This window comes from Symphodus melops (genome assembly GCF_947650265.1).
Source record: "Symphodus melops genome assembly, chromosome: 13".
Lineage (NCBI taxonomy): Eukaryota > Metazoa > Chordata > Actinopteri > Labriformes > Labridae > Symphodus > Symphodus melops.
The window spans coordinates 13,850,645-13,867,682 of record NC_136703.1 but is presented as its reverse complement, the minus strand read 5'-3'; the positions used below and the strand labels follow the sequence as shown (position 1 = coordinate 13,867,682).

At 39.8% G+C, this 17,038-nt stretch overlaps 1 protein-coding gene across 2 annotated transcripts; it reads left to right on the top strand.

Annotated features, from left to right (window-relative positions):
- Positions 1 to 8,416: 8,416 nt before the first annotated feature.
- On the top strand, positions 8,417 to 14,768 carry LOC306833511 (myosin light polypeptide 6). Of its 2 annotated transcripts, XM_079358798.1 has the most exons (7): positions 8,417 to 8,535; positions 8,931 to 8,958; positions 11,057 to 11,200; positions 11,327 to 11,500; positions 11,729 to 11,806; positions 13,308 to 13,342; positions 14,422 to 14,768. In XM_079358798.1, the coding sequence occupies exons 1-6, from the start codon at positions 8,533 to 8,535 to the stop codon at positions 13,334 to 13,336; spliced, it is 456 nt and encodes a 151-aa protein (XP_079214924.1). In that variant the 5' UTR covers positions 8,417 to 8,532; the 3' UTR covers positions 13,337 to 13,342; positions 14,422 to 14,768. The 2 variants fall into 2 exon arrangements, with proteins under 2 accessions (XP_079214924.1, XP_079214923.1); XM_079358797.1 differs by lacking the exon at positions 13,308 to 13,342 and having other exon boundaries at positions 14,422 to 14,762.
- The last annotated feature ends 2,270 nt before the right edge of the window (positions 14,769 to 17,038 follow it).

Here is a 17,038-nt window from a genome sequence, read left to right as displayed (position 1 = left end):
CTTACATTTTTAGCGTCATATTCTGCCGCCAGTAGAATATTGTTGATATGATTGTCGAATCGATTGGTGTCATTATGAACGGACAGAACTTTAGCCAAGCGAATTTAAAGCAGGGCTATCGTTCCAATAATTGTCACGACATAATAACTGTATTTAAGGATTGGTGTAATTAACTTGTTTTGCATCAATCTGTTTGATTTTGAATATTGGTTCACATTAACAATAACTGACAGATAGGACTTTTTAATTTTTAAGTAAAAATCTTGATATGATTAAGACTTTGTTGTTTATGACTTTATCACAATATTGAGCATTTTCAACAACAAACGTCTAAGCATAATAAACGCCCCCTGTCTCGTGCGTGGCGAGTCGCGGCGCAGTGGGGGTCCATTGTCATACTGGCCATTGACAGCCGGGGTCTCGCGAGTCGCACGTGTCCCCGAATTGATCCTATTGTGCACGCGATTGTGCACAATTGTGCTCGAGATAGTGACACACTAAACTTTGCAAACAGCGTTCGTCGGCCTTCGGTTCGGTGTCGTTTTCCAGGTCTTATATAAGATATATTCACGTTGCTAATCGGCAACATTGCGCTAAAACAGGCACTTATCCAGCGATTTATTGAACAGACCCTAACAGATGGCTGGATATATGGGGGTGGGTGGGGGCATCTGTTGCTTGGGTGCTCGAGCGTCACCGCTTGCCCGAGATGTTGTCTCGTGCTGAAACAGCATTATACACCCCATAACGGCCCTGATCACTCCTGGGCAGTGTGTGTGTGTGTGTGTGTGTGTGTGTGTGTGTGTGTGTGTGTGTGTGTGTGTGTGTGTGTGAGTGTGTGTGTGTGTGTGTGTGTGTGTGAACAAGACATTGCATGTGTATAGCCAAAACTCTACACTATTATGATATGTCCATAGCTCCCCAGGTACATGGACCCCTACTCCCCCAAACACATACATACACTCTTCTGTCCCATGAGTGTGAGCAGGGTCTTCACCACACCTGCAGCCTGTGTGGGGAATTGGGGCACGGAAGTCTCCCACATTCCCCATTGGTTTCCCAAATGACTAAGTATTGGAGAGGGAATTGTGTTCTGCTCCCATTTTGCAGTAACACAGATAGGCAGCCTTCTGGAAGAGGTCAGGGTGCACACATGTTATCTGGAGCAACTTTTGATGAGTTTGCGTGATTTAAATCTGGGCTCAGCATAATGACAAAATATTTATTTTACACTAATGTATTTGTCAATTTCTGATGCAACTTGCAAAAATTTTTCAAGTATGGGGGGGGGCTGTTTGAAGAAAATGTTGGTTAAACGTTAAGATGTATGCAGGCAAAAAGCCATCGACGATAAATTCTGTTCTTTGATTAAAAGTACCAGTCTTAGCTCTTCAAGTGCTGTTATTGCTCAGAATTGGGTAACCCCCTTCCTCACTGCCACAAGTGAGTTGTCTCTCGCCCTCATCCCCTGGGACTGTGAGTGGAATGGGAGGGATTTGTGCACTGTGCTGACAGATGGGTCCTTGTTCCTGTCTTTTTCTTCATCTTTATCTCCCTCACCCTCTCTTGCTAAAACACAGACACACTCACACACACCAAGACTGCAAGAATACAATAGGAATTAAAGCTCTGCACACATGCTCCCTGCACTGCTACTGAAAGCTGAGCCCCTTGTAGTAATCATAAAAGATGGAGTGTGCATTTGTGAGAGGGGTTGGGTTGGTAATGGGTGGGGGTGATGCTGTAAGGGATAATGAGGAAAGGGGTAACATTGATATATTGTCAAAGTAAAATTAAAAGTTTGAAAATGTTAGCCTCCAGAATTCATTTTTAGACGTTAAAAAAGTTCTGAAGCAAGTCTATCTTGTCCATATTTCCACTTTGCAGTCAGTTTGTACATTAACATGCATGTTTGTGTGTGTGTGTGTGTGTGTGTGTGTGTGTGTGTGTGTGTGTGTGTGTGTTAAAAAGTCCCAGGACTCAGTTCTCTCTCCATTTTCTGTTCACTGAGGCTGAATATCAGACTTTCCTGAGGGAGTCACAGACTGAGGCCTACTGACTCTGCTGCCCACTGGGGAACATCAGTGGTCTCTCTCTCGCACACACACAAATGCACGTCCCCACGCATGCACACACTCACACATGCACACACAAACACAATCTGGTTTAAACCTTAGGTACAACTCTATGTTCAGTCTTTGATGTAAAAGACATCTAAAACTACGTTTTCACATAATGTTCATTTTTATATATGAAGAAAACTAATGAAAACTGGAGATCAATGAATGAATGAGAGTATATGCAACTAAAACTTTTACTGCTCCGTCTGCAGTTAACAAACATTAACCTTTACGCACAAACCCCAATGACACATGATAGTCGTGGTTTGTATAAATCTCCACCACACAGAGCAGACGGCCAATTATCTTTACCACCTGATGTAGGAATATAATGCCATGTTTGACATAACTTAAGTATCATTTTTTGGCATCTTGTTCAGATGTTCAATATACATTTCGACCTCTTAAGAGTGTTATGGTTCACAAAGTTTGTATTTTGATAAGATCAAGCAGAATTTCATCCAGGAAATCTAAGCAGATTGTTTGCAGCTTTATCTTTCTCCTTTTGGCTAATGGATTTGAAGACATTCCAATCGGGCAGAAATGTAGCTACAGAATGGGAAACAGGCCTGAGGGCAATTCTCACTAAGTGGGGAGAGAGCCATTAAACAAAGGTGCCCGTGGTTTCATATTCAGGATACTTTACAATCCTCCGTCCCAGGACATCAACTGTGTTTTTGGGTGTGCTGTTAGGGGGGCGGGGGGCTCCATCTGCCATGCTGCTGGTCCACAGGGAGACGGGCATATCCCAGGGGTGTTTTGGAGAGAGAAGGGCTGAAAGGATTACACCCAACCACTAATCAACGACGGTAATCTGCGGCCCCCCGGACAAAATCCCCTCCAATCCAAACAACAAATTTGGGACAGAAGATGAAACCTTTAGCGTACAACGATGTGTAACTTATGTCCAACAACCTGTCAAACCCAAGGACGATTACAGGTGATTTTTAATTGGAAGAATTGAGTGTGAAGGTGTGATTGGCAAAGAGCCATGGTGTGTCTGTGATCAGGTGCAAGTATCCCACAAGTGGCCTAGTCTGATTCCCATTGTGACCATTATGCAAATACAGCAACGAGACAAGCCTGCAACATAAATTAGTCTAACGGATAAAAGCACTTCTCTAATCAAACCATATTGCAAAATATCTTTCTTGCAGTCTGGGGGGGAAAAATCTAAATTACTATCATCTTACTATTACTTTGTTTGTTTCCTTAAACAGGAATCAAAGCGTACTTAAAATTGTCCTAAATCTTTTGGAGATTTTTTTTCTCTCAGCTTTCCTTTGACTCTCTCACAGCAGTATGCACAAGGTGCAACCTCTAAGCTGGTCCCTCCATCCAGAGAAAGGATAGCAGGGATTCAAGTTGCCACTAGTTTTCTTGGTCCTCTGTCAGTATGGTTTTGATCTGTGGGGCCTGGGTGGGGTCTGAATATGGTATTGGTGGCTTTAAAGCTCCACAGGACTACAGAAAAAGCGGCCTAATGATGGTGCCAGTCCTCCAGGGCATAGGGAACTGGAGCATCCTGGCCTGCATCTCCTCTACCTCCTGCAGTATGCCCATTGGCTACGCTGCCTCTAAGCTTCATATCCCCATAGCCTCATTGTTTAGCAGGCCAGCACTGTCAATATTAAGCCTGGCTAATGTGATCTAGAGGCAGCTGGAGCAGCACTGATTATTACCATGACACAGCCAACTGAGGGGAGTAATATCATTAAAAAAAATCAGGTGGTTTGGAGATTTGCTGTTGCAGGGGGGTCTTTGAATGGCATTAGGTAGGAGGGCTGCCGTAATTTCATTAGTCAGTTGGGGCACCTCGGAGGATCTGTTGAAACATTTCCTTTAAGTTAAAGTAATTACATTTTCCTTCAAAAACACTGCAAAGTAAATAAAAGACAGGGGAAACTATTATGGTTGTTTCCCCAAGAGAGTGTCTTGTAATTTTGTTGTTAATTAATTCAGACATGTTAGGAACTGCAGACACATTAATTTCATATATACTATATTATTTCAATTTCCTAATTAAAGCATATAGGTAATCTAGTTGAAAGCAGATAGGATATTCCTGTTGTTATTATTAGCCTCGTGATGGATTATTGTGACAAATGAGTAAAACGTGAGGTAACGCTAATCTTCTTAAACTGCTTGACACTGAGCTGTCTGCTCGGCAGACTCATCAGCAATCAGCTGGCAAGTGAACAGGCTGACAGAATCTGTTAACATTTCAGAATAAAATAAAATTATGAAAGTCGTTGTTTTTGTGTGTAACTTTTGAAAGGAGCTTAAAAGGATGGCTTTGTTAGGAGGTCTTTTCCCCTCGTTTTGCATGTTCGATCAGAAGTGCCGTTGGTCTCGCAGCGAGGGTCTTATGTCGCTATTGTTTTGACGCCGCAGCCGCATAAACGGTGATTTCAAGGCCGATTGAGCGCGCGATGGATTGTGGCAGAAATTGGCTGACAAGTGGGGAGCATCGATTACAGGAGGAGAGGCAGAGTGACGCCGAGAGTTGTTTAAATGATTACTTACAGTGACGTCAATTTCTGACATTTATTAGGCCTTATGGGGAAAAAAAAAAAAAACATTCTTTGATAGAATAATAGAAAGACAGACCATCGTTTTATAGTCAAATTAATATTAATTATTATCGTAATTATTATTATTAATTTGTATTTACCCATAGCTCCCCAGGTATTATATTTTTGTTGTACTTGTTTTACTTCTTGTAATATTATAATTAGTCAATAAGTCTATATTTATTATTGAGTGAATGTGAGTTTAATTTATAGCCAATAGTAATATAATTATTTATAGGCCATAGTCTATGGTTAAATCTATTTTGTGTCTCCACCATAGTCTCCACTTCAGTCTCCAGTCTTTCTGTCTGTTGTATAACACGGACATCTGGTGGTCGTGGTTTGAATTACTGTCTTATCTTTCCTGATGTGTCTCCACCTCCTGTGTGTTGGAGAAGAGAAACCACATTCCTTGAATTGAACAATACAACGGCTCATAAAATCATGAGGCTATACGACCTTTGTACTTCCAATCTTTTTGTTTCATTATTAACTTGTTTACGAACAACGCATAAATGTATTTGCATAAAAAAAAAAAAAAGTTCTACAGTGCAGAAAAAAAGAAATATTAATCAACAATAAAATGCAAATATGTTGGTGATTTGTTTTATCTGACAAATACAACTAGCACCAGTTTATTTAGTTGTATTTTTTAAATGCATAAAAATCAATATGGCAACTTTATCGAATATTAGACAAAAATCAGAGTAATATTCTAAATGTTAAAACATGGCAAAATTTAAACAGTGTTGCACATACCACCCATGTAAGCATTTAATAGGCAGGCTACTTGTAGTTCAGTGAAACTGTTCACATAATGTGTTGTGTATAAATCATTGACATTTAATCTTAATCCATTACTGAACAAAACATATTCCACAATCAATATGTCCATATCATTGTTAACTGTTTAAATCTTAAGTTTCCAAATCCATTATTTCAAAGCCTGTAGCAGAAGTGTCACCAACTCTGCAGGACAGTCTATTCTATATAGTCTAAAATCTGTGTATTGAGGTTGCCACAAGCACCCTTTATAGCTGCTTCACTTACAAACATCTGACCCAAATAAAAGCTAAAGAGTCATACAGGAGCAGCCAATATCCCCCTCTTTATTCTTAGTTCTAACTTTTATCTTTACTCCTCCTACGTTTTGTTTCAGGATATCTTTCCCATGCTATTACATACATCTACCTCTTCATTATCCACCTGCCAGTCCCTAGGCATCATCAGCAGCAGCACCAGCACCCCCCTCCCACCCTTTAAGAGGACACTCTGACACACTTAACTTCCAAGCTTCATATCGCCTCTCAGGAGCCATAGCCTTAGCAGAGATCTGGTATTACACTTTTGGCTTTCCCGAAATTCAGGAATGGCTCCTAAAAGAGAACCCTCCATAAAGAACTCTCCTTCCCCAACAAGCCAAACAAGACTTGGTCCTCCGTATCCCTGCCCCCCTGCAACTCCTCAAGCTCCAAAACCAGCTCCAGAGCAGAAACCCAGGATGCTGCGCCCTTCAGATGCACCATTTGACCCCAATACTTTGGAGGTAAGTAATTAAGTAAGTCACTACAGCAGATTTCTTATGACGAAGCTAATGCGGGACAATAATACAACTGGACTTAATTTCTAAATATTGTATTTAACTAACTAATTAATTTAATGGTTATTATGCATTCTGTAATCTTAACCAACAGATACACAATCAGAACATGTTGTCAGATGACAAGTGGCTCTTTTTTTGACAATAATAAATTAGAAAAAGCCACCAGAAAGAAATCTGTTATCAGATTGAATTTGAGCTAAACAAAGAAATAGGGCACTGAGAGTGAGGCTATCAGTCAGTCAGTGGCCTCCTTAGGGAAAAAAGGCTGTTTCCTGCAACAGTCTGTGCTAATTATTTAATCGGGATGGATGTTCAAAGAAAAGTTTAGCCTGCTCCTGATTGTTACAAGTAACAAAAAAACAGACTATAACTATGAGTCAAATATATATGTAAGTGCAGAAGTTGTTTCCCTTTTAAAAATGATTACAAAGATGGGAGACTTTCTTAGACTTCTGTCCTCTGACTGAGGTAAAAGCTTTTGATAACAGACATAGACAGAACCAGAACTGCACGCTCATAGTTTTTTAGTTATCACAGGAATATTTTTGAAACAGTTTTCAGCAGTCTTTATCTTGGTACTGGCAAATTTTGACTGCTTACCTTCACAAAATATGAAACTTCTTTGGCAAATATTGCGAAAAGATTATTCAAAAATAGTACACTAATTTGTTTGGGAGCAAATTATGTGCTCTGTTTTTAACAAAAATCAACTATTTTTGGAGAGAAAATACGCTCTGCGATTTTAGATGGTTCAAAATGTGTCATAACATCAGCTCTTGTACATTACATTTTGAGGGATAATTTCATAACAAAGGGTCAATGCTGTAAGACTTTAACATTATGGCCATCCAAAGATTGAGTCATGTTTCACGTTAGATTTGAATAAGTGAATAGCCTACATTTATTCAAATCAAAAATACAGGACTTCTGTAAATTACATAGATGTATCAACCAATGCAAACTTTTCAAAGAAGAAATTATACTTTGATAATCTTGTGTTAGGGGAAATTTACAACAGGCACTGAACATTATACACAAGAAATAAAAGTAAATAAAATGTGTATGTAAAAATGTAATATTCTTCAGTGACTGATTGCCCACATTAGACTTTGTTTTCGTATGTTGCTTTGCTTCCATCTTTATGTGCTATGTCTCTCTGTGTGCAATCTGCATGTGTGTGTGTGTGTGTGTGTGTGTGTGTGTGTGTGGGGGGGGGGGGGGGGTCCCATTTAGCTCGTGATAATATATAGGCCATGTTATGACACCTGCCTTTACTAGCAGTACAGACATGAAATGAGAGAAAGGCCTAGCTCCTGCTGGGCAGAAAAAGCACTCCAGCTTTTTGGATATATTGCATCGGTCAATGATTTAATGGGCAGGCCTTAAGTGATCCTTCATTCCTGCATGCCAAATATTCACATTCTAAAGAAAAAACCTCTGGTTCTAAACTGCAATCAGATGTTAATCTACCAGTGTGTGATGCTTATTACTTAAATCAAACTCTCGCCTCAAAGGGGAAAAAAACATCCCTGAGCCAAATTAAATCTAAATTAGAACACACCACTGTAGTCCTTTGATCGACCTCTTAAAGTAAAGTACAGCTTCTTAAAAATAGGCCATGATGCTTCCTCAATGGGATGGACACATGACTTCTGTAGATAGGCCTAATGTAATTCATGTATCTGACCCTTTTGAGTAAATTTTAGGCTTCACATTTCCTACTCACATTACATGTAGGCCATCAGAAATAAATCTTATAATATACATGCATCCAATTTAAGGGACACTCAAGAAAGAAAGAGAAAGAGGTACTGTTGACAGTGGATCTCTGTTAAATTCAATGTAGCCTACCATAAGGTCAGCACACTCAGACTCAGTGTGGTTTGAGCCTTCTTACCTTAGATCTGATTATCATTTTTAGCATTTATTTAAATGCAACGTTATTTATTCCTTTTGCATGTTGCCTACATAACAATATGTAAGTTAAAATACGTTTGAGGCATATTACTAATCTAGGACAATTGTACATGACACAAACCAGCGCCATATAGTGAGACAAACCATAGGTTTACAATACTATATACGGAAGGTAGTGTTTGGTCTTTATGCAGTGCGTCGTGCGTGCTTACGTCATGATGCGCGGCTGTGGGGTTGGTTTTTCTCGCCCTTCCCTTCACTTCGAGCCGTCACACATTCTTCGGTAGCCGACTCTCCGGACACACCTCAGCAAACAGACATGGTGGGTCTTTTTGCACTTATACCTCTCAACTTAACTAGCTTCTTGTATATTTATAAGTGAAATGGCAATTCAGGAACATGCTTCGCTTTGCAGGAAGTTTTAATCGAGTTTAAATCGCGGAAGAAGCTCGCTAGTTGGTATTAGCGGAAGTTAAACTTTCGAGTTGCTAACGTTAGCCTAGATGGTAGAGACGTTGGGAAATATAAGATTACCTACTTATTGTCACAGTTTATTTTCGACTACACAATTCTTGATTGAAAGTGTTGGATTTTGAAAATGATCGGTTTTGGTGTAACTGTAAATTTTACTTAAAAAAAAAACTTCAGCAGAAACCCTAGCTAGCTTTTCTTAATGCAGCAACCATTATTCATCTAGCCTAATTTCTCCTTATACAGTCTGAATTCTCGGAGGATCAGATCCTTGGTAAGTTTTAAACTTTGTTATGTGACTTTTTCCACATTCCACTTTTCTTGCATGCTTCTGTTCTGCCTTGGTTCAGATGACACTTTACTCTGTAGCTCCGCCATCACTCTGCTTTAAGCCCGCTTGTCACGGTAGTCGTGATTTTAAGCTATATTTCCTTCCTTTTCCTCCATACTGTTTCACCTCTTTCCACTTGCAACTGCTTGTCCTTTCCAGATTGAATTTAGCTTGGATCAGATTCATGGTAAGTCTTAAGTGGGGCCGCCTAAGCACAGAGACTGATAGCTATCTCTGTTTGAGTATGCATGAGGTTTTATGATACCAACAATCTGTTTAAGATGTGAATAGGACTCACCATGTTTGGTACGCCAAAGTTAGTCATATTTCTCACATAACATTATATTTTTATATACGTCTCAGCTCTGATCGTGTGTTGCATTGTTTTTGCACGTACACAATCATGCATTAGCGCTACTTCAATGACCAAACATAGTAACAGCTTTCATCTGTTTCATCATGGTTGTCTGTTTGCCATAAACTGCCTGTTATCTTTCAAGCGGCTCATTTCCATGAGTGTGCCCTTTTTTGGTGCTGCATACAGCCGTGGATGGTTTGTGTCCTAGGGCTGGTTTGTTTAATCACCGTTGACATAATAGGCCACAGCTACTCTCACTCTCCTCCTACTTGCCTCCACTCCTCTAATACCAAATATGGTGATGGGAAAAGTGCTCACCAGCCAAAAGGGAAGAGACACATTCCTTAGAACAGGAAAAACTCAACAACACTGGTGGAGCTTTTTTTGGGGGGGAAATAACATTAGGCCCAGACTTCTGCACAGATGTAGTGTAATCATGTCTCCCTGATTGCTTGATCCTAGCTGATTTTTTTTGTTATGCTGTGTAGCCTGACTAAAATGGTTGTTGTTTGATGAAATCAATGTTGCCAAAAAGATGAGATTACATGTACTGACTGATGATGAAGTGGTCTTTGTTTATACTAAAATACTCACCCAGTGGCAATGTGCTTCTTTAAAAAAGTTTGGGGAAGAATATGTTCTATTCACCAAGATGTCATTTTTTCTTCCACATAATTTCTGACTGAATCTATTAAGTAACAAACTAATGACGTGTGGGCTACTGATATGTCAATCTTTGCAAACAAGATGAGTGAAAAGCATTTACAGACAATGGGCATGGTCTAGCTGGAGCACTACATTTCCATGTGTGTATTTCTTTGTTTAGGGCCTCAATGAACCTTTGAAAAACGCTGAAATAATAATCAAGGAGCAATTAGTTGGATGCAGCTTTTCCAACAATATTTCCCCAACTTTATATATTCATATTTGAAAAGATTTAAACAACTGATCTCTAAATAAACATCCAGCTTGAAGGCGACTTTAAGTGGACGTTCCTTTCTTTAAAAATAAAGAATACGACATAAAGGAAAGCTTAAACCTAAGGAACATTTTCTTTTTCATCTGTCGCTGATTTCTAGGAGAAAATGTTTCCATTTCTTTTAAGACGTGCAACATTTAGAACAGTCTTTTTCTGCACTTGAAGCCTTAGAGACACGGTTGCCTTTCTTTTAATCTAATATACTGAGTTTTATTTTGAGAATATTTCTAACAGACACTTGCCAGCTGTGAATGTGTTATCCTGTTATTCAGATGTATGTCATATTGTTAAAGGCTTTTTCCGTAACAAAAATTATTTACCTGGGGGCGGTGATGGCGAACCACATTGTTGTTCATGTGTACTAAAGAAGTGACTGACTTGATATTTCTAAATTGATTAAGTTAGAGGCATGTTTGACATGTCAACCAACAGAAAACATAAAGAGGTGCACTTTGAGTCAGTACCCATCTTCAGCTTGGTAGGCTGGTATTGTAACTTTGGTGATTCATTGTGCCGCTGTGTGCCCTGCCTAGCCAGTATAATCACTTTTCATACCCTGTGCATTCTCTTGTCTGCTTCTGCTCAATTACTTGTGCCTTCTCTATGTTCTTCTATTATCCATGTACTTCCTGTCTAAATTCCTGAATACAAGTCTGCTTATGCTTTATTAATCCAACTCTTTCGCGTGTCTGTGTATCCTGCAGAGTTTAAGGAGGCCTTCCAGCTGTTCGACCGGACAGGAGATGGTAAGATCAGCTACAGCCAGTGCGGGGACGTCATGCGTGCCCTGGGACAAAACCCTGTCAACGCTGAGGTGCTCAAGGTCCTGATGAACCCCAGTGCAGAGGGTGAGAGGACGTTAATTAAAGCAGATGCTGTATATCCATCACAAATCATTGTAACTGTGCTGAAGAGAAAAAAAAGACCATAAACACTCCTTTTCTTCCTTCACTTTTTTAAATGTCTTTCTGCAGAGATGAACGTCAAGATGCTCGAATTTGAGCAGTTCCTGCCAATGTTTCAGACCATCGCCAAGAATAAGGATCAGGGCTCAATGGAGGATTTTGTGGAGGGACTGCGTGTATTTGATAAAGAGGGCAATGGCACAGTTATGGGAGCAGAGCTTCGTCATGTCCTCACCACATTAGGCACGTTACCTTTTTTATCCTTGAATAAATATCTAATTAGATAAATTATCCCGGTTTCTTTTATGCACACTATTCCCATTTAAAAAAACTGCAATTCTTTCCAAAGCAAGTATGGGTTAGGGATTTTAGAAACATTGTTAATATTATGCTGACTATTTTGTATTATTTTGCCAAAAGTAAATCTTTTGCACGTCACTCATGTAAAATGTTTTTCTGTTTCATTGTCAGGTGAGAAAATGACAGAGGAGGAGGTGGAGACACTCTTGGCAGGACATGAAGACGCAAACGGCTGCATCAATTATGAAGGTAAAGAAAAAGAAGTCAACCAGAAAGGAAGTGAACATTTATTATAACGTCGACACTAAGTGTAACCCAGGGCCTGAAATGAAACTTCTGTTTTGAAGGGAGGGTGGGGGCAGGTATTTGCAAGCCTAAACATGACACAAGGAGTTTTCTAAGCGGTTGTGAAATACACTGCAGTGAAGACCGATTCCCCTCACACACAAACAAGACTCAGAAAAATACATGTTGTTCTGTTAAGCATATTGTTTAATTTTCTCACCTTAAGCTCAGTTACATTATTTTCACACACAGACAGCAGTCTCTCCCAGCCCAGTTGTAGCCTGTCGTCCCTCTCCCCTATGGGGAAAGGGCGAGTTGATGCACAAGAGATCCACTCTTATGTCGCCCGTTCTAGTCATGAATCGCTTGTCAATGCAAACATTGGAATTTTCTGCTTCCTAATGAGTGCAATAATTTTATATTGTGTGATTCCTGAATGTCGACGATCAGTGCCTACTTGTAACCATTTCATTTCTTTGGAACAGAAAATAAGCGAATGCATCCTTCACACCCGGTCTTCACAGTGTGATAATAACCCTCTGTCATGTTAAACACTATGCATGCAGTGCTAACATGTGTTTGTCAATCATTTTCAAGGAGAGTTGTTGTTGTTGTTGTTGGTAGTAGGTACAGGGCGACCCAAAGCTGTACTAAACCCAGCATTGTGTTGTGCTGGTTACAAACAGGAAGCTGCAACAGCTGTCCGCCCTTTCCAGATTAAATCTTTCAAACGGAAGTGTAAGAATTGTTCTTTGGCTCATATGGAACAGAGAACTGTCCCATCTCGTCTGAACGTTGTTAGTTCAGTGTGAACATCTTCTAAGTAAGAGAATAATTAAAGTGGCCAACCATTATTTCTCGATCAGTGATGTGGTTTGGCTACGTCAGTCCAATATCCGATACGTAAATCAATTCAGTGTCTTATCTGATGCCGAAATAAGATTGGATTGGTCCCATCTCTACTTCTTACTGCGACACTGTTCTTGCAGTAAAGCTCGATGAAGTCAATCGGTAAGGAGAGTTCATTTAGGAGGTGAACTGATTGACTGCTGGTGACTGGAATCGTATCGGGATCTGTCCTCTCAAATATATCTGATTCTGTGTCGATCTCGGGGTCAAAAGCACAAGTTGTGACATAAATGAAATGCATACAGTGAACAGGTCATGAGCACAGGTGTGTTTATACGGGTGCTACTGCAGTGTGTGTCATCGATAACACGGACGGTTAGAGCACGCCAGGCTTCATTCATTTTAATTATGGTGGGACACCAAGACCTGCTGTGAGGCTTATTGATAAATAGAAGATCATTTTAAAGAGAGAAAATCTGAATTTGCAAATCAGGATCAGCCAAAGACATCGGTGCATCTCTAGTCTCTGAACATGTAACCATTTTAATATTTGTTCTTGAGGCAATCTTTCAATGTCAAAACCTCTGACGGTGTGTTAACTGTTCTTCCTCCACAGCGTTTGTTCGCCACATCATGTCAGGCTGAGGGCCGGTACGGGCGTTTGGTATTCATGACATGGCACCTCCAGGCTTTCCTGCATTTTAGATATGAAATAATATTTTTCCTATTTGGCCCTTCTAATCCTGATCAGCTGCAGCTGTCCTCTTCACCACAGGAAACAGAAACTATACACTCGAGAAAAATAGATTTGACCTGATGAGTACCTGCAGGAAAGCCTTGTGCCTCTCATCTTTAGTGACCTGAGGCTTGGACTTGTGTGTAGCCTCCTGCTTTCCTCTCTCTCTCTCTCTCTCTCATGCAGCCCTCTGTCTTGGCCCCTGGCTGCAGCATGCTCCTCTGCATGTGTCTGGGAGTCCCCTCAGTGTAGAAGGGGAAGTGGTGGACACACAGGGAAGAGGCTGGTCTCATTCAGGGAAAGTCTGGTGGCCTCTGGAGTTATTAGCTGATGGGTGTGGAAGTCTGATCTCATTTGCATGTTATTGGGCTTATTTTAAACATAATGATGTCTCACTTTTCCTCTTGGTGGTAGATGCGCTGTTCCTTTCACAGGCAAAGTAGTCTGAGACACTCTTTAGCATTTGAGTATAGCCACCAGCTTTGGGAGAGTGGACCAGTCCTTTTTCTACTAACCAGAGAACTGCAATAAGTTGCTCTTGTGCTGATTGTTTTTTTTTTTGTTTGTTTTCCCTCTGTTCTGATGAAAGCTGAATTTTTTTAGCTGGCCGCTATCTGACTGGACTTTAGCTCCCTTCATCTTCTCTCCTTTTTCCCGCTTCTCAACTAGAGGACAGCAAACGGCGAAGATGGCTTCTCTAACCAGCTCTTCTTGAATCTTAGAAATGGTCAGACGCTTTGGCTGGATAGGAGATAGAGATGATTACCTCAACTCTGTCTCTCATTAGCTCTTTTTAACCCCTCTTTTTTTGTTTGTTTGTTCTGGGTGGGGAGAAGATGGAGAACCTGCCTTCAAATGCAGCATCTCCCACCCAGGCTCATCAAACCTGGATATGGAGGAGGCCTTAGCGTCGCATGCTGTAATTGGAGGGGGTCTCTGCCATACTCTAGACAATAAGTTTGACGTTTGTTTCTTTCTCCGCTCTCCTTCACAGAACTGGTCAGGATGGTCATGAATGGATGAAGATGAAGCCTATCCTGCTTTTTTTTGTTTTTTTTTTGTTGGTTTACCCTGTCGCATGTAACCTCTTTTTGCAGTTAAGCTTTTACAGTCCAACCCCCGCCATTTCAATGGATTTATTTTCCAAATTTAATTTAAGTGCCTTTACATTCCCGAGAAAAGACAGCTTATTAAACTGGCTATAGCTGCTCAGTTCATTGAATATGTGACCAACATGCATGTGCCAGCATTGTTTGCAAAACATTCCTAGATGTGGCACTTAAAACAACATAAATTGATAATTATATACTATAACTGTTGGATGGGACATTAATATATATATATATATATATATATATATATATATATATATATATATATATATATATATATATATATGTGCATTGTAACTGCAACCTACTGTATCATTGGTTAAAACTTAAAGTTGCTGAAGGGACATGTTTCTCTGATTCAGCATTTGGTATATTCAAAGCATACTATCATGAGGTACAAAGAGACACTTCAAATGGGTTCCTATGTTTTTAAATCCTCCCCAGTTGTTGTTGCATAATAAATGTTTCCCTGAAAACCTAGCTTTGCCTCCAATCTCCTTTACTTGAATCGAACAAATCTTCTCAACACGACAGAGATTGTCTTCTTAGACTTTGCACAATACATTTAAATTCTCTCACCAACACTAGAGGGCAGTGTTGCTGCTGGGCTCATTTACTTTTTAAAGAGCCACTTCACTTTCAAAATATACATTGTACATAATGCCAGAGGAACTTCTTGGTTTACTCTGACTGATTGCTCAAAACAGTTCAAGAATTTATTGATAGTAATGTGCTCTTTCAGGAAATGTTGCTGACTCCTGTTGCATCTGTTCAGGCAGTCCAGCCACCAGGGTTTTGACCTAAAATTGTTTGAGCTTGGATATCTTGTGGAAATTTACAGAGGAAGATTTTTTTTTCTCACAAAGATCTAGGATATGAGCAGTAGAAGTTAGTTATTGGCTTCCTGACCTTTTCTTCATATTTTTTTCCACAAGCAGCCACAACTATTTCCCCTCATTAGGTACCACAGCTAGTGGAGTGTGGAGCTTGTGTGTGTGGGGTAAGGTTCAGGAGGGTGTCATAGTCCACTGTTGAATAGGTTGTCCACTAATTACTCAGCGTGTGTGTATGTGTGGTCGATGGAAGTCAAGGCTATTGATTATTTTAATCCTCCTATTTGTGAGTCTGTGATCCTCGTGGCTCTGCATTCGACAGGGGAATCACTAATGGGCCTCAGCGCAGCCTGTCTCAGACCTCTCCCCGTCCAATTAACTTTCAACTGGAATCTGCCAGGAGGGAGAGCCGGGGGCTGGGCCGGGCACGCCGTGGCTACATCTCTCTTTCTCTGCTTAGGGGCAACAGATTCACAAAATCCTTAAAGTCACAAATGCCAACAGCTCTGTATTCCAATTAGATGCTTTTCTTTTTTGCCAATAATATTAATATTCTTTCTCTTTAACATGGAGATGATGTCTCTCTCTTACTGGTATAGAAATTGTGTGCTATAGTGGAAGATGCAGAATACTTACACATTTTAACAGGGCAGAAAATAACACTGGATATTTTCATCCTCTTACTGTTGACTTTTACCAAACCTATTCATGTTTTGTTTTTGCACAGTTGTTAGTCAGCTCAAACTGTGTGACAAAGTACACATCATCATTTAAGATCCCAAAGACAGCGGATGTATCATACAAGTATTTCCTCATTCTAAATACCAATGACCTATCTTCAAAATATTTAAAGGAGAACACTGAATACAAATCTAAAGACAAAGAAAAACTACAAAAAATCAAGACAAATAAGCTTATAAACTGTTAGGGAAAAAAAATCATTAATGACGTTTTATTGACTGCAGACCTGCAAAAAATCCACAGGCTTAAACTTTTTGAACTGGATGATTTGATCCTTTTTCCCATGTATGGTATGAAATTTGATTCTTTTGGTTTACAGGCTGCCAGTCTGACAAAATAAAACATTTGGAAAGAAACGGGTAGTCTGGACTTGAAACAGATATAATTTAATCTAACTTGTAGCTTTTTTTAAATTTTCATTATCCCTAACAATCATAATCAAAAATGGTCCTAAGTGTTGGGCCCAGTCTGAGAATTCGCATTTATAAGGTGATCGTCTCGATATATTAAGCTATAGAAGTTGATCTAGTTAGAAATTCTAATTTACTAAAAGACGTAGACGTGTGTGTTAGAGAGAGAGAGCACAACATGACTTACATAAAATCAGTGCAGCCTTATCAATATATTCATAGCTGTGCACATATATTATCTGGGGAAGATTTCAGCGATTCCCTGGATGCATTTCTTTTTATTGCTTGCTTTTTTACAAATTATCTTGGTTCAAAACCCTGATAAACAGTGTCAAGCCTTATTGACCACTGAACCAATTCTCTTGGAATGTACAATTGATCACTGTACAGTTGCATTTAAAATGTATACATTGGCTGGATTATGTAGTTCCTGGGTGTATTATAAGATGTGATCAATAAAGCTGTATGAATGTTAGTGTCTTGTAGTGTCTAAAGACATATTGGAAATCCATGTG